The 17,570-nt window shown below is 51.0% G+C and overlaps 1 protein-coding gene across 1 annotated transcript in view; it reads right to left on the reverse strand.

Moving 5' to 3' along the window:
* The window catches only part of Vil1 (villin 1), a 28,466-nt gene extending 11,374 nt beyond the window's left edge, over positions 1–17,092 (reverse strand). Inside the window, exons 1-13 of the mRNA XM_042678987.1 lie at positions 17,028–17,092; positions 11,453–11,538; positions 10,888–10,962; positions 8,599–8,795; positions 7,494–7,602; positions 7,285–7,395; positions 4,670–4,872; positions 4,493–4,571; positions 4,276–4,374; positions 3,499–3,652; positions 2,487–2,587; positions 2,264–2,401; positions 1,547–1,705 (exon numbers count right to left, since the gene is read on the reverse strand). Of these exons, the coding sequence (XP_042534921.1) occupies positions 1,547–1,705; positions 2,264–2,401; positions 2,487–2,587; positions 3,499–3,652; positions 4,276–4,374; positions 4,493–4,571; positions 4,670–4,872; positions 7,285–7,395; positions 7,494–7,602; positions 8,599–8,795; positions 10,888–10,962; positions 11,453–11,527 (1,500 nt within the window). The 5' untranslated portion in view covers positions 11,528–11,538; positions 17,028–17,092. The remainder of the gene's footprint in view (positions 1–1,546; positions 1,706–2,263; positions 2,402–2,486; positions 2,588–3,498; positions 3,653–4,275; positions 4,375–4,492; positions 4,572–4,669; positions 4,873–7,284; positions 7,396–7,493; positions 7,603–8,598; positions 8,796–10,887; positions 10,963–11,452; positions 11,539–17,027) is intronic.
* Positions 17,093–17,570: the final 478 nt, after the last annotated feature.

The following is a 17,570-nucleotide window of genomic DNA, read 5'->3' on the forward strand; positions in this document are numbered from 1 at the left end:
AGAATTCAAGTAATATCAGAGAGGTGGGAGTGAATCTACTCACCTCTCCTTCGTGTCCTCCAAAATACCATCACAAGACTATCCCCCAAATGGCTTTGATCCTGGTATCTTCTGCACAGAAACTTTCTGTGGCTCCCCATTGCTTACAGACAAAAAGCCACCTCCTTCCTGGGCATCATGGAGATGCCAATTACCTTTGCAAGTTCTCTCTCTCTCTCTCTTTTTTTTTTTTTTTTGCCAGTCCTGGGGCTTGAACTCAGGGCCTGGCACTATCCCTGAGTTGCTTTTGCTCAAGGCCAGAACTCTACCACTTAAACTACCGTGCCTTTTCAGTTTTATGTGGCTTTTTCCGTGTATGTGGTACTGAGGAACCAAACCTAGGGCTTCATCCATGCTAGGCAGGCTTTCGACCACTAAGCCACATTCCCAGCCTTTGCAGGTTCTCTTCTTTCTCCAAACCCTCAGGTTTGGCTTGGCTAAGCTTCCCACCGATCCAAAGAGCCTTCCCGCCCCCGGCCTTCAGCCTTGCTCTACCCTTGTAGGACAAGCCCTTACTTCTGCTAAAGTCTTTAACTCTGTCCCAAATGTCAACACCTTCACTAAATCCCTTTCCTCAAGATAAACAGAGCTAAAGATACACAGTATTTCTTTTCTCCTTTTTTTTTTTTTTTTTTTGGTCCGGTCGTGGGGCTTGAACTCTTGGGCCTGGGCGCTGTCCCTCAGCTCTTCAGCTCAAGGCTAGCGCTCTACCGCTTGAGCCACAGCGCCACTTCCGGCTTTTTTCTTTTTGCTTATGTGGTGCTGAGGAATCGAACCCAGGGCCTCGAGCATGCAAGGCAAGTGCTCTACCACTGAGCCACCTTCCCAGCCCTTCTTTTCTCCTTTGAAATGAATTTTTTTTTTTTTGGTGCCAGTCCTGAGGTTTGAACCCAGGGTCTGGAAGCTGCCTCTGAGCTTTTTTGCTCAAGGCTAGTGCTCTCCCACTTGAACCACAACTCTACTTCTGGCTTTGTGGTGGTTAACTGAAGAGTCTTACAATCTTTCCTGCCTGGGCTGGCTTTGAACCAAGATCCTTAAGTCTCAGCCTCTTACGATTACAGGCATGAGCCACTCGTGCCCAGCTAAACTCAATTTTAATGCCTGACATTTACTCATACTATGCGCCTAGCTGAGTTCCCTGCTCAGGTACAGTCATGTGACTGTCCTCTCCCCACGAGATACTAAGCCCTGTCAGCCTGCCATACTGCTCCTTACTCAGAGAATTGCAAACGCCTGTGGACTTAGAAGGTGCCCATTAAATAGATTACTGTTTAAACAGGTAGAAGAGCCAATAGGTGTGGAAAGCAGACAGTACTTGCACATGGTAAGAGCTCATTAGTTATGTTTTTAAAGAGCCTGACTGGTTGTTTCTGTTACTAGTTTCACACCAATGATGGAGCCTCAAAACATCTTTTCCAAAGACCATGAGGAATGGTCTTTGCCCAGCCCCGTGCCCACTCCGCACCCCCTTCCCCATCTCCTGCCTTCATACAGCAGCCAGCCACACCTGGTAGACTACCATGCGTCCCTTGAAGATGGACATAAGGTGGGGTGGCTCCTTGCCCATTGGGACCCGAATCTGGACTGGCTCATCATTGTACTTCTGGTCCAGGATGACAGCTTGATAGGCCGAGGCTGCAATTTCATCCTGGCTGGCCTGGCTCCCCTGGGGGAGGAAGGAGGCAGGGTGGGGGTGGGGGTGGGAGTGGGGGTAGGGTCAGGTTCCTGATTCTGACCCCAGCCTCAGCCCCAGCAACACTCCATCTCTTCATTCTGTCTGGGAACACAACCCAAACCTCCCCCATCAAACCTCCACCCTGCACGCAGCCAAGGCCTAAGGAGCGCACCACAGATCTGACTCCAGCTCCACACCCGATCCTTTCCCAAGCCCAGATCAGCCCTGACCCACCTCAACCCCAAACCTGCTCTCCTCCCTCACTTGTCCACCCATAGGGAACACACAATTCACCCCCTGCTCGCTCCCATCGGACACACAATCCCCAGGCAGAGCAGGTGACAGGAATGTACTGGTGTTGGGAATGGAAGGGAGACTCAGAGCTGAAGGGAAAGGACTAGGGAGGCACTGGGAGCCAGCCTGACCGCCAGATGCCCCCGGCATGGAAGGTGCTGCCTCTGGCCAGTATTCAGCCCAAGGTGATGGCAGAGGTACGGGGAAAGGAGGGGAAGCCAGCGGTACTCAGGTGAGCTAGAGCAAAAGCCTGACCTGCCAGATGTAGAGCAGGTAGTGCTGCTTCTCGCCAATGAGGTAGGTATAGAGCAGCAAGTAGCAATCGCCGCCATAGAAGTGGCCCAGCCACTTGGAATCCACAGGCACCAGTTCTAGATCTTCAATGCGCCATACCTGAAAGCAGTATCAGACAGGTCTGAGCTCCAGGCTGGGCTCTGCCATCCCCTCCACCCAGCATGGACCTCCATCTCTCACGCACCTGCACCTCTCCACTCCCGTCGTCCACCATCTTTTGCTGGGCTGCTACCTGAGGCTGGACGTGCATGGAGGTAGCATCAAACTTGACTTGTTCCACCTTGGCTGTTGGGGACAGGGGCATGATGACACCAACTAGCTGAGATACCCCAGGTCTCCACAACAACCCTGAGTGGTGGCTGCAATTCTCAGAATTGTAAGGACATTTGCAGAAATTGTTAGGAAAGTGAGAGTAAGGAAGTTTAGTAGTAGCCAGGCATCGACAGCTCATGCTTGTAATCCTAACTACTTAGGAGACTGGTAACTGAGAATCATGGTTCAAAGCCAGCCTGGGCAGGGAAGTATTTGAGGCTTTTATCTCCAATGAATCACCAACAAGCCAGAAGTAGAACTGTGGCTCAAGTGGTAGAGCGACAGCCTGGAGTGAAAAAGCTAAGAGACAGTGCCTAAGCCTTGAGTTCAAGATCCATTACCAGTACCAAAAATAAATAAAGGTCAGTGCTTGCCCAAGGCTACACAGAAAATAGCAAAGCTATAATACAGAATCTCATCTCCACCTCCTTGCCTCTAAGATGCCTGCTTCATCAGTGCTACCCAGAGAAGCCACAAAAAGGAACAAGAGCAGGGCATTAGCTTTATTGCTCCACATCATCCACCCACCCTGCTGCGTTCAGACTTCAAGCACTGACTTGACCCAGCCCCCTCCAGGATGGGAGCTGTGCACTCTCCTTTCCTCCTCCCCCAGCGCCCAGCAAGGAGCTTGCCCTCGGCAAACACTGCCTGGTTGGTTTCCAGAAAGGCCCAGCCTTGTGGGGAATGAAAGGCAAGTCACTCCCGGTCTGTGACAACTGTTCGGTTGATCTGTGTTCCCTGGGATCCACATCCTACCCTGGGGAGCTCAGAGCCAGAAGAGTGCATATGGAAGAGGTAAAGCAAGGAAGGAAGGTGGAAGGCCATGTTGTCTGTTGGCCTGGCTCCTGAATCCTGGATCCTATAATGCTCTGGTGCGTCCTCACCTATAGATCCCACAGTGTGGGTTTTGCCCAGGCCTGAAGTCCGGTTGGGCACTGTCCACTTCTGGAAGAGCTGCTGAAAGACTGCTGACTCAGCCCCGTCATTTTGTACCTCCACCTGCGTGCTTGCGGGGTACTGCTTGGCTTTGATGAAGTTCTGGGAAAGAAAAGGGGTGGTGGAGGCTAGATCCCCACTTTTGCTCCCCAGCCCCTGTGCAAGTCAAAGCCTGGCCCTTACCCCAACCTAAGCTACAATTCAAGTAGAAACCTGACACTGCCTTAAAACTAATACTGGCCTCAGTGGGGTCTTAGGCTCACATTCACCTTAAGTCTATTGCTGACTCCAGACCTAACTCTGATCTCAACTCCAACACCAAATCTGACCTCTAACTTGATGATGCCTTGCTTCTAATCCTAGCCCAGTGTCCACCACAACCCCAAACCTGCCCCCCTATCTAACAATGGTCACTGAGCCCCATCATCAGATTCTGACTTGGCCCTGGCCCCAAGCTGACCCAGCCCTCTTCTGTAGGAAGGCCAGCCTCCAGGATCCTTCTCTAAACCAAGCTGGAGCATGGGGAGGTGACAGCTTACATCCTGGGGAGGGCTGCCTGGTGGCTGACATTCTGGTGAAAAAGTACTCCCCCAAAGAGGCTAGAGAATAGCCCCCCCAGCCCTGCCCCACCCGGGTCCTCTCTCCATAGACCTCCACCTGTGCTATGCCCTAGTCTGAGCCCCTGCTGTCATCTGCTGACGCTCCTCCCAGACCCCTGGCCCTACCAGAGCCTGGTTCATGGCTCCCTTCCTCTCCTGTTCATTGGCATTCTTCCCCTTCCACACGTAGATCTTCAGGCCCCCCTGGTCCAGGATATAACAGTCCTAGAGTGGGGAGAGAAAGAGCCAGGTGGACCTCTTGGTGTGGTGTGATGGGTGTGTCCCGACACGCTGGACTTTTCCCAGCTTGGGGAAGAAGTGGCTGGGATGTTCTAGCTCTCACCTCGTGGCTCAGCAGGTTCTGTGTAAGCGGCCGCGTGGCGACTTCCCTAACCACCAGTTTTCCCTCTGAGTCAGACAGGCTGTGGGACAAAGCAAGGGTCAGCCCCTCAGCCAGGCAGGCCCCTGCCCCCTCTCCCCGACATCTTAGCACCCAGGAAGCTCCCAGCCCGGTCCTCACTGGTACAATTTGAGGGCAGCCTTGAGGGCCGGCTCCACCACCGAGTCAGGAATTGCAGCCTTCAGCTCCCTCCGCTGGCCAAGCACGTGGTTCATCACCGCCATCAACTCCGGAGATTCCGACTCCCTCTCCCCATCCACTATGCCCACATAGGTGCGCCCGCCCCGCTCCTGGTCTCGGATCTCCTTGGCCAGGGTCGTGCCCTGCAAGAAGGCCCCAGGGCACAGAAATGGAGGAACAAAGGGTGAACGGAGGCAGCAAAGGCACTCCCGGACACTGTGCTGAAAGTGAACTTTACAACTTGGGATGGGGATGGGAAGGAAAAAAACTGGGCGAATGAGGGAAGGGGTGACATTGTCCAAAAAGAAGTGGACTCTTTACCTGACTGTAACTGTAACCCCTCTGTACATCAACTTTATAATAACATTATAAAATTAGAAGAAGGAGGAGGAGGAGGAGGAGGAGGGGGGGGGGGAGGAGGAGGAGGAGGAGGAGGAGGAGGAGGAGGAGGAGGAGGAGGAGGAGGAGGAGGAGGAGGAGGAGGAGGAGGAGGAGGAGGAGGAGGAGGAGGAGGAGGAGGAGGAGGAGGAGGAGGAGGAGGAGGAGGAGGAGGAGGAGGAGGAGGAGGAGGAGGAAGCTGAGATCTGAGAATCATGGTTTGCAGCCAGCCCAGACACAAGAGTCCTGGAGACTCTTATTTCCAATTAATCACAGAAAAATCCCAAAGTGGAGCTGTGGCTCAAAGTGGTAAAATGCTAGACTTGAACAAAAGGAGCCTAGGGACAGTGCCCAGGCCCAGAGTTCAAGCCCCAGGACTAGCAAAAACAAAAACACAACAAACAAACAAACAAAAAAGGCCTCAGGTGAGCCACAAAGGCTGGCTCTGCCATCCTAATTCTTCTTCTTTTTTTTTTTTTTTTTGTTGTTGTTGTTTTTTTGGGTCCGGTCGTGGGCCTGAACTCTGGGCCTGGGTGCTGTCCCTCAGCTCTTCAGCTCAAGGCTAGCGCTCTACCACTTGAGCCACAGCGCCACTTCCGGCTTTTTTCTTTTTGCTTATATGGTGCTGAGGAATTAACCCAGGGCCTCAGGCATGCAAGACAAGCGCTCTACCACTGAGCCACCTTCCCAGCCCCCCCCCCCAATTCTTTGAGCCCCAGCTCACCCAAGGCCCTCAAGAGGGGTGATGGCCAGTGCGGGTGCAAAAAAGCCAGTGGGAAGGCAGTAGGAAGGCAGTAGGAAGGCAGTGGGAGAGCAAGGCAGCTGGGGGAAACCCACTCACTGGGCCTTTAGTTTTGTCATTGTTCAGAATTTGTGCTTTTCCTTCACAACTTGGCACAAACACAGAGCACTGAAGATCATAGTGCTATACTCAGTCTCTGCCCCACAGCAAGCTTACATGTTCACAGTACACACCCACAGACGCACACTCGTATGAAAACATTCATACACACACACATTCATCCAGCACAGCATGACACAAGCTCATCTATAGACACATTTACACGTGCAGCTACTAGTGCACAGTCTTTCTCTCTCTCGCTCCTTCTCCCCCCCTTACACACACACACACACACACACACACACACACACACACACACACACACACACAGAGTCGCCCTCCTTTAAGTCCCAGGCCCCTCCATCTGTGCTCCAGATGGCCAGGCCATCTCGAGTCCCAGAGCCTGGTGTTGGCTACAAGAGGCATACTCTTGTCTCCAACCCAGCTCTCGGCTCTCATGATATTTTTCCAGCTTCCCAGAAGACAGCCCTATTTTAGGATGCCCCAAACTGCCTTCTGTTTCCTCCCTGAGAACTTCTCTATCTCAGGAATCCCTGCCTCTGTAGTTCAGTGTTCTGAATCAGCCTCCGCTGGGCTGGCTTCATTCCAAGCTCCCTTCACATGCTATCTGCAGTAAGTCCAGATTCTACCTGCTGGGACCTCTTGCTTCTGTTTCTCCATAATGGTCATAGGGCTCTTGCTGGCCTTGACCTCTCCTTTGCCCCCTCTCCACTCAGAGGCCAGATGACCATCAAAGGCTGGGCGCACTGAGCTACAACCCTTGTATACAGCCCTTTGGTCACATGACCTGCCCCGTGAGACCCAATGCCTGCTTGGCACTCTCCTGCTATGCCAGGAACTCTCACCAGTTTCCTCCTTCCTGTCCCAGCTCCTTCTCTCTCTGCTTCCCTTCATTCTAGAAGTTGTTCTGGATACCTAGCACTAAGCTCCTCCCCAAATCACCTGTCCTATTCTGTTCTTACCTGTCTGGCTCCACCACTCAAAGACCAGCTGAGACCAGTGCCAGGTTGAGGCCCTGTCCATTTCATTCACTCCCAGATCCTTAGGCTCTGCATGAGGGTCTGCCAGACACTAATCCTCCCTCGGATTTAGCCATAAGCATACACACTAACTCACAAGTGTCTCCATGCATGTGGAGACACAGATCCTTCTTCATACACTATCTTGTCCCCAACAGTCAGTGGAGAGGGGCCTGGGAGAATGGAGACCAGCCAGAGAAGGGTTGGGGTCTGTCTAGTAGGACTGGGAGTAGTGCTGAGTCTGCAGGAGCAAGTGAGGTTGGGATTTCAGGGAACTGAAGATCGGGAAAGGTTACCCTGAGTCTCTCCATACGATTGCTCTCTGGTCCGTTCCACTGGATGATAAGCTTCCCCAGGTCCAGCAGGAAAACATCGCCTCGGTTGAAACTCTTCCAGGACATCTCCACCTAGGAAGCATGGAGAAGTCTAGACCCTGCTCATGGCCTGTCCATCTCTGGCCATCCTTCCCTGCCCTCCATCTAGTATCCTAGCAGGGCACACTCACCTCTCCAGCCACCACATTCCTCTTGCCCTTGACATGCAACAGCCGCCGGACATCACTGGAATTGGTCTCCACATGCTTCATGCCAGAAGCCACGCCCCCTTTCCTGATCCTGGGAAGAGAGGAGAGCTGACCCAAGGAAGTCAGGGGCTCTAAGCCCCTGCCTCTCCAGGCAGCCCGGTGCCACTGGGGCTCCCTGAGGCCCTGGATGGGATAGGGTGAGAAGAAGGAAGCATTGAAGTCTATAGCTAGTGGGTTCTGGTGGCCCTGAGTTCAAGTCCCAAGACTGACCAAAAAAAAAAAGACTATGGCTAACTAGACTGCTCCTAGCCTGACTCAGAGGTCAGGAGTAATTAACTCAGTTCAAGAGCATGCACTGTTATGGGGAAACCAAAGCTTCATATGTTTCTAGAAAGTTCAGTAGTCTGGAGTCTGAGAAGAGGGAGCAGTTATCCCCCTGTTTGCTGGAGGGGAGGAGAGGGGAGGCGGGTAATGTCCTCTGAACCTCCGGATATACAGAACTTCATTGGACCAGAGCCACAGAACTTCAGAATGTCCCTGGATCAACCCAGGGTACATTCAAAAGGACAGGATGAGTGTTAGGACAACAGCAAAAATAAGGATAGGAATGAAAAGTTGGATCCAGGGGCTGGTGGCTTACACCTCTAATCTTAGGGACTCAGGAAGCTGAGGTCTGAGAATGGAAGCTCCAAGCCAACCTGGGCATGAAAGTCCATGAGACTTTTATTTCCAATTAACTACCAAAACGCAGGAAGGGGAGCTGTAAGTCAAGTGGTAGAGCACCAGCCTTCAGCAAAAAAAAAAAAAGCTAAGGGGCAGTGCCCTGGCCCTGAATTCAAGCCCTACTCCCTGCGCGCGCGCACACACACACACACACACACACACACACACACACATATACACACACACAAAGTTCATGTGATTTCTTTCCATGGCCTCCACAGCTGCAGGCTCCCTTCTCTGCCCATGTCACATGTCATGGCGCAAGGTCTTCTCATCACCGTAGATCTCAGTGTCCTTGCCTCTTCAGCTCAGCCCCACCTCCCATTCCCACCTCCGATCCCGGCCACAGAGCACCCCGTCATACACAAGGCCCTTCTTGAAGTAGCTTCGGAAGGTCTCACTCTCATTCCCCTGGACCTCCCGGTGCTGGACAGCTCGGCCTTTCAGGAAATCATCCATCTGTGTCGTGTAGATGGCGGCTGCCCCCTGCTCATCCTGGGATGAGTCATGGCCGATCCAATAATGGATATCATAGGACAGGTTGGTGCTGGTCTTGTGGATCTGGGGAGACAGGGTAACTGTGTACCTAAGGTGGGCTTGGACTCCCATACACAGAGCCCTAAGGTAAGATTGGCACAAGGGAAACACAATGGTTAGTCAGGGCCCCAAGATGTGGCCCCGCCTTGCCATTGACTCTGAGATGAAGGGCAGGGTGATAGCGTCCCTTCTTGGGGTCTCGCTCCTCTCATCTTGGTAGAGCCTGCATGGATGACAGCAGTGTTTCTCAAAATGATATGTGTGACTCTTCAGAGGAGTTGAGATGAGCAGATGTGTAAATACTCTAAGCATTTTTCTCTGTCTATAGAAGATCAGACCCCTGTGAGTAACAAATTCTGCCATTCCCAAATCCCTTATAAAAATGGCATAGTTGGTGGGCTCTGGTGGCTCACACTTGTAATCCTAGCTACTCAGGAGGCTGAGATCTGAGGATCTTGGTTCAAGCCAGCCTGGACAGGAAAGTCTATGACTCTTATCTCCAAGGAACCACTCCAAAACCAGAAGTGGAGCTGTGGCTCAACATGGTAGAGTCCTAGCTTTGAGTATAAAAGCTCAGAGATAGCACCCAAACCCTGAATTCAAGCCCTACTGACAAATAAAAGGCCTATTATTTGCATAAATATGTGCATAAGCACAGCACAGCATTCTGGCTGCTTTAAATCACTTTCAGATAACTCATAATACTTAATACAAGTTACATGCTAGGCAACTAGTCACTGGTTTTTACAGAACGATGATAAGAAAACTGTGTACATGTTTAGCACAAACGCAATTTTTTTCCAAATATTTTTGCCTTCTGGTTGGTTGACTCCATGGGTATTCTGTGGATATAAAAGGCAACTGCCAGTGAAACAATTATGTAAATATAGCTACTTTCTATTTTGTGATACATGACATTCCTTTTCATTTACAGTAGAGTTGCTAAGTAAATGCATTTGAATTTTCAAAGTGAGCTGGGCAGTGGTGGCTCATGCCTGTAATCCTAGCTACTCAGGAGTGGGAGCTAAGGATGATAGTTCAAAGCCACTCTTGCAAGAAAGTCCATAAGACTCTTATCTCCAATTAAACAGCAAAAAGCCAGAAATGGAGTTGTGGCTTTAGTGGTAGGATGCTAGCCTTGAGCAAAAGAGCTCAGGGACAGTGCCCAGGCCCTGAGTTCAAGCACTGACCAAAAAAAAAAAAAGTTAAAGTGAAACCAGGCACCAGTGGTTCACACCTATAATCCTAGCTACTCAGGAGGCTGAGATCTGAGAATTGAGTTTGGGAGCCAACCAGGAAAACAAATCTGAGGGGCTCTGAGTGGATCAAGTGGTAGAGTACCAGCTATGAGTGAAACAAGCCTAGTGAGAGGGACAAGTTCAGGCCCCAGGACTGGAACAAAAGTTTTGTTTTGCTGGGTCCAGTCCTGGGGCCTGAACTCTGGGCCTGGGCACTGTCCCTCAGCTCTTCAGCTCAAGGCTAGCACTCTACCACTTGAGCCACAGCGCCACTTCCGGCTTTTTTCTATTTGCTTATGGGTTGCTAAGGAATCGAACCCAGGGCCTCATGCATGCAAGGCAAGCGCTCTACCACTGAGCCACCTTCCCAGCCCCACCAATATTTCTTTAAAAATCCAAATGCTTTTTATAATGCAGATGACACCAGTGAAAACTAAGAAGGTGATCAGAAGCTGGACTTGGTGGCTCATATCTATTGTCCTAACTACTGAGAAGGCTAAGATCTGGGATTGTGATTTCAAAGCCAGCCCAGGCAGAGACTCTTTTCTCCAATTAACCACCAAAAAGCCTGAAGTAAAGCCTGTGACTCGTCAGAAGCTGGCTAAGAAGGTTAGACGTGTGGATTTAGGTAAGGAGGACATGGCACCAGCATGGACTCGTTGCCCCTCCCCCCTCCCCCCAAGATTGCTGCTTCAGCTAGAAGGGGACTCTTCTGTGTGTTTCTCACCCTCGTGAAGCCTCACAGGCCAAATTCTGAGCACACCAGAAATGCTGTCCCCAGCAAAGCCACCTCCCCACCACCTCCAGGCTCCACTTTCCTCCCTGACCCTGCAGGGGGCTTTGCTCCACTCCGCCCCCTCTGTGCCCAATCCACTTACAGCCAGGAGTATGTAGCAGTCACCATCAAAAAAGCTCCCAAAGGTATTGGAAGGGACAGGCACCATCTGCATGGCCTGAAGAGAGAGTGTGAGAGAGATCAGAGAACTGTCTGGATCACCATCTCCCCCCCCCCCCCCGGAAAGTTCAGAAGGAGGGGGGGAGGGGACCCAAGGAAGCAGGCCAGGAGTGCATGGGGAAAGGGCTACACCAGGACTGTGGGTGTAGCTCAGTGGTAGAGAGCTGCTGAGTGATACCCTGGGTTCCATTCCCAGCACTGCAAAAACCAATGAACCCCAAAAAGCAGAGGGCCCAGAAACCAAAGGAGGGAATAGGGAGAGGGAGAAGGAAAAGGAGAACAGGAGAAAGAGGACAAGGAAGTGGAGAGCGCTTGTGGAAGAAGTGGAGAAAAGGGAAGAAGAAATGTAGCAAAGGAGGAGGAGCGGAAGTGAAGGGTGGAGCTGGTGGCAGGTGGCAGGTCCAGGCAGCGCACAGGGCAGGGCTGGAGGAGACAGGGGCACTGCCAAGCCTTCTCCTCCTCTCCTCCTCCCATCCAGCAGGGCTCACCTCGATCCTCCATATCTGTATCCCCGGAGTGGTGACGTTCAGAGAGCCTTTGACTTGGGCGTTCAGTTTGGTCATGGTGAATGAGTCTGGGGAGAAGAGTGGAGAAATCAGGACTGAAGAGCTGGGAGACCCCTCAGGATCAGAGGCTACCCTTCCAGCTCAGCCCTTGCAAACGCCCCACAGCATCCTGAAGCTTCAGGCTCAGTACCTGAAAGAGGTACTGAGGTACTCGGTAGCTGCAGGAAGAGAGGTAGAGGGTGGATTCCCCACTAGAGGTCCGAATTGCCCAAAGGCCAGTCTCTAGCCTTCCTACTCTACTGTGATTGTGACTGTCACTCAAGTGCCTGCCTTGTCTCCCTAGCTCATCAAAACTCTCACTCCTTAGTCTAGCACTCAAATTCTCTTTCTTTCTCTTTCTTTCCTTTTTCCTTTCTTTTTTTCCTTTCTTTCTTTTTTCCTTTCTTTATTTCTTCCTTTCGTCTCTCTCTCTCTCTCTCTCTCTGTCTCTCTCTCTGTTAGCACTGGAGCTTGAACTCAGGGTCTGGGTGCTATATCTTAGATTTTTTGCTCAAGTTGGCACTCTACTACTTGAGCCACAGATCCACTTCCAGCATTTGGGTGGTTAATTAAAGATAAGAATTTCACAGCAAAAAAAAAAACCACACACACACAAAAAGAATTTCACAGGGCTGGGAATGTAGCTTGGTGGCAGAGTGCTTGCCTAGCATGCATGAAGCCCTGAGTTCCATTCCTCAGTGTCACATAAACAGAAAAAGCAAGAAGTGGTGCTGTGGCTAGCCACGTGCTAAAGAAGCTCAGGGACAGTGTCCAGGTCCTGAGTTCAAGCCCCAGGACTGGCCAAAAAAAAAAAATCTCACAGACTTTCTTGCACAATCTGGCTTCAAATTGTGATCCTCAGATCTCAGATTCTCAGATTTCCTGAGTAGCTGGGATTATAGGCATAAGTCACCAGCACCCAGCATGGGTACCTTCTTTATCTTCATCAATTTCTATTTAAAATTTTTTTATAACAGAGTCATGCTTAGTTTTAAAAACAATTATACAGTTTACAAAACAGAAAAGAGATGAATTGATAACAGAAGAGCAGATAAGCAAAATGTAATATGTCTACACAATGGAAGACTATTCACCCATAAAAAGGAATATGCCACAATCAATGCAGAGGAGGCTTATGCTAAATGAAAAAATCCGACACAAAACTATATTGAATAGCTCCGTTTACATTTCCAGGACAGGCAAATCTGTAGAGATGGAGTCTATGGTTGCCAGGGACTGGGAAGAAGAATGGGGAGTGGCTATTGATGGGTATGGAGTTTCCAACTGGGATGATAGAATAGTAATGGAATTAGATAAAAATGAAGATTCATTATAAATGTAGTAAGTGCCATGGAATTGTAGCTTTAAAACAGACAAAATGTTTCGATACAATGGCATAGGGCTGTTATACCAGTGACTTGAGAAACAACCATCAGGAGAGTCATAGTGTAAGGCCATCCCAGGCAAGAAAGTGAGTGCCTGGTAGCAAGCCTATCATCCTAGCTACTTAGGAGGCAGAAGTAGGAGGATCACAGTCTGTGACTTTCCAATAAAAAATTGTGAGCCTCTCCTTGAAAAATAGAGTGAGCATGTAGCTCAAGTGGTAGAGCACCTGCCCAGCATGTGTAAGGTCTAGAGTTCACATCCTAGTACCATAAAAAATTATAATAGTCTCGGGCTGGGAGAGTGACTCAGTGGTAGAGCGCTTGCTTTGCATGCATGAGGCCCTGGGTTCGATTACTCAGCACCACATAAACAAAAAGAAAAAAGCCAGAAGTGGTGCTGTGGCTCAAGTGGTAGAGTGCTAGCCTTGAGCTGAAGAGCTGAGGGACAGCGCCCAGGCCCAGTGTTCAGGCCCCACAACCTGACTTTGTAATTGTAACCCCTCTGTATACTAATTTTACAATAACAAACAAAAAATAATAATAGTAAAATAAAATGGACAAAATGGCTGGGTATAGCACTACATGCTCAAACAGGACTGAGGTTGGAGGATTACAAGTTCAATATCAGCCTGGGCCACACAGCAAGACCTTATCTCAAAATAAATAAATAAATAAATATAAAGTAGGTAAAAGAATAAACCATATATATTTTTTAACCATGATAAGTTTGTAAGAGTATACAGAGCTAGACACTGGTAGCTCACTGGTAGTCCTAGCTAGCCAAGAGGTTGAAATCTGGAAATTGAGATTCTAAGCCAGCTAGGAAAAAGGTCTGAGACTCTACCTCCAATCAGCCAGCAAAAATTCAAGACTGGAGATGTGGCTCAAGAGGAATGCCACTAGTCTTGAAAGAAAAAGCCAAGCAAGACTGCAAGGATAAGTTCAAGCCCTGGTGCTGGTATATATAACAATTTGCTGTTTCTCACTGCTGTTGTGGCCCATCTATAATATATAACTCCCCTTACATCCTTTCTAGCATCTGGTATAGTAGCAGCTTGCTACCAGATAGACAGAGGGATGAATGGATGGGTGGGTAGATGGATGGGTGGGTGGATGGATGGGTGGATGGATGGATGGATGGATGGGTGGGTGGATGGATGGATGGATGGATGGATGGATGGATGGATGGATGGATGGATGGATGGATGGATGGATGGATGGATGGATGGGTGGATGGATGGGTGGGTGGATGGATGGATGGATGGGTTGATGGATGGGTGGGTGGATGGATGTGTGAGTGGATGGGATAGGTGAGTGGATGACTGGATGTAGGTAGATGGATGAGAGGGAGAATCCCTCTTACCACTGTGACCACCCTTCACACACAGAGCTGGAAGGAGTCTTTCTCTTAACGGGTTGGCTGTTTCTGTTTTGTCCTGTAGCTATGTTCTTTGCTCCAGCTGCTGATCACAATCCACCTGGGGAACTTTTAAAAAATACTGATGCTCCTGTGCTCAAGCCAAATCCCCCGGAGTCTTGATTTAATTAGATCAGGACTTGTTCTGGGTACCTTGTTTTCTGTTGTTGGGAGATGGGGCATGAGTGCTTCAAACCATCCTCTCCAGGGATTCTGCCAAGGGCCAGGGCAGAGAACCACTTGCTCCTGATTAGTCTCATCCCTCCTTTCTTGGCCCTCCCCAGTAGGAGAGAGGCCACCCCTGTTCTCCATGAGTGTGCTCCAGTCTGAGGGAGTCACCCTCCATGACTGCTCCTTGAACTGGTGAGTAATGAATGAAAGGTCAGAAGGCCCCCACCGGTCAGACCTCTGTACACCATGGCCTGGGATCTCTCTAATCTCCTTGCACTTTGACTTTGAGTCACATCTTACAATAATAAATGTCTATCCTGGCCTTTCACCACGTAAGAGACTCCCCCTTCTAAGCCCCAAAGGTTGGCCGTTCCCTTGAATGTTCTGGAAGGGAAAGCCCCCTTCCCATCAGATCAGCACCTTTAATGACCCAAACCACCAATCCATCACATAGCACTTTCAGTGGGTTTCTGGGGAGCCCTTGGGCCTGGCTGCTACCTGATGCTCTTGTTGGCCATGGCCTCCTCCATCAGACATTCCTCAATGTGAATAGTCCTCAGGGCCCATTTGGATACAAAGGTGAATGATGTCCTCTGATTCATCCTCATTACCACCTTGGTCATTGTCCCCTCTTTAAACAGACTCTTTGGCCCTCACTAGCTGAAGAACATGGACACGTGCTTCCTCTGGGAGCAGGAATGCACTAGGTAATTGCTACAGTCCCACTGATCAGCTTGCCAATCAATGAGCAGTGGCCTGGCAACAAGGGGATTTAATACTGGATTTATGGAGCCAATTCCTGCCTCTCCCAGAAATTCCTTGTCTCCTTCTGGAGGAGCATCAGGGTTTGGGGCTTGTGGCTGCCCAAATTGGAGGGAGCCAGCCTCCTTAAGGCCAAGGATGGCAAAGAGACTGCAGAGCTGCCTCAGACAGGTGGCCAGCCTCACTCCATGAGCACCTGTAGCTGCCCCTTTCCATGTGGGTCAGAGCACATGCCTCACCTTTGACCTGGTGGCACCTCTGCCACTCTCCTGCCTCCCCTAAACCGCAGCGAGGACCCCCCGACACACATACACTGTGCAGGCAAGGGTCCTAATTTGGAGTTGTGCCATCTTTAGCTTCAACTTACCCTCACTTCTGATCCCCTCTCTTGGGGGAAGGGGACAGCACCCTGAAATCCCAAAGCCAGCCTGAAGCATCCTGATCACTTCCCACCCCTACCCTTCGACCCACCCACACTCCCTGAGACCAACATGTCTGGCCCTCTCCACAACATTTTGCCTTCTGGAACTTTAATCTGCTTGCTGGCCCAGGACTGCGGGCTCTCTGCCCTTTCTTCTCCCCCCCCCTCTTCCCCATGGCCACCTGCCGAATTCTTGGATGCTCTTCCACACGATTGAGGTTTCATTTCTCCAGGAGGCCTTCCCCAAAGCCTCCGGCTGGGCCTTGGGGACCCCAAGTATCCTGAACTGCTGCTTCTTTGGGTTCCTGACCACATAGTGAAGAAATGACCTGTTTATAAGTTTGAGGTCCCAGGCTCCAGGGCTCAGGCAGGTTGTCAGCCGCAGGAGGTACCCAACAAACACTGATAGAGCTGAAAGGAGGGCCTTCCTGGGCACCGCCATCTTTCCTTTCATAGCTGCTGCCCTGTCATTCTCACAGTGCAGCTTTAGGGAGCCCTGGTTGCAGCCACAAGTCATGCTTCTTAGTCATGCCACTGTGAGCTGGATAGTTGGGTTAGGACCACCCTCCCCCTTGCCTGCCCCCTCCTCCTCAGACAAAGGCCATCTGCTTCCCCAGGCTTGTGAGTGTACAAGGAGGGACCATCCCTTCTGCCTTACCCACTAGCCACTTCAGCCCCAGGGCTGGAGACGGCTGAGCAGATGATCCCGGGAAGAGTGTGGCCAGGAGTCCCAGGAACCTGATCAGGGCTTGGTACCTAACTTCACCTGAGCTGAGTGGGTCACCGTGGCTGAGGAATCTGAGGGAGGAGTCCAGGCATAACCAGGGCCTAGGACCCCACTGCTACCAGCCTCTGCTTCTCCTCTCTATTTCAACCCATACAGTTCCTGTTGGCTTTGGCCACAAAATCCAGGCTGCAAGGCCCCTGAGGTCCCAGGACAGTCCAGGGTATGGTGACACAAAGAGAGACTTTTTCAAGCAAGGAAGAAATGATCAGAGATGAACTGAGACAGGAAGCAACAAATTTGAGTCTTAGGTGGCTAATACTCCTAGCTGCCCAGGAGTATCCTGGTTTAAAGCTAGAAATTCTGAGACCCAGATTGTGCGGCAAGTCTTGGGCAATCTGATGACTGACACCCAGCAAGGGGCAGGTGGGGAGGGTGAGTAGTCTCAGGAGAAGAGTTTCTGTCCTTGTCCCAAACAACAGACTGACTCTGCTTTTTCCGGAATCTCGCAGGGCCCTGCCTCACCCCTCTAGCCCATACAACCTTCTTCAAGAGGTCCCAGGCGTTCAGAAATAAGCACAGATCCTGTCCTTTCCCACTGCCCCCGGTTCCCCGGTCTCCCCACCTGGTTGCCTTACCTGTCTGGAGGAGGCTGCCGCCACCTGGGAGCTCTCAGGGAGTTGTGGCAAGCGAGCTGCAGGAGAAAGACCTTTGTCCTCACCCCCCCCCTTGGAGGAACTGCCTTCACCATATAAGGGAAGATAGGGCCCTAGAGAGAGAGAATGGGGGGGTGGGGTGGGGAGGCAGGTGCCCAGTCAGGTCCCTGGGAGCCCAGAGCCCAGGGATAGCCTGACAGCCAGAGCTGATGTGCCCCACCCTTGGTTCCCAAGTGAACCCCCAGGAATGAGGTGTAATTCCCCCTCGGGCTGGGGTCCTGCCTCTCTGCAGGTGCACAGCACCCACCAGGGAAGGATATGGGCACTTGGACTGGTCCTCTTGCTCACCCAGAGAGGGCTCAGCTCTCCTCCCTTAGCCTTGGGGGCACATGGGGAAAAGAAAGTCTCAGCTCTAGAAGTCTTGAACCCAGGAAGGCAAGGCTGGGATTGAACCTTGGGGCCCCTCTAGAACGGAAGGGGACCCTGGCACCTCTTCTTTGCTGTATGACCCTCACTCAGTGAGGC

Source organism: Dipodomys spectabilis, unplaced genomic scaffold (genome assembly GCF_019054845.1).
Source record: "Dipodomys spectabilis isolate Male_0828 unplaced genomic scaffold, ASM1905484v1 ptg000051l, whole genome shotgun sequence".
NCBI lineage: Eukaryota > Metazoa > Chordata > Mammalia > Rodentia > Heteromyidae > Dipodomys > Dipodomys spectabilis.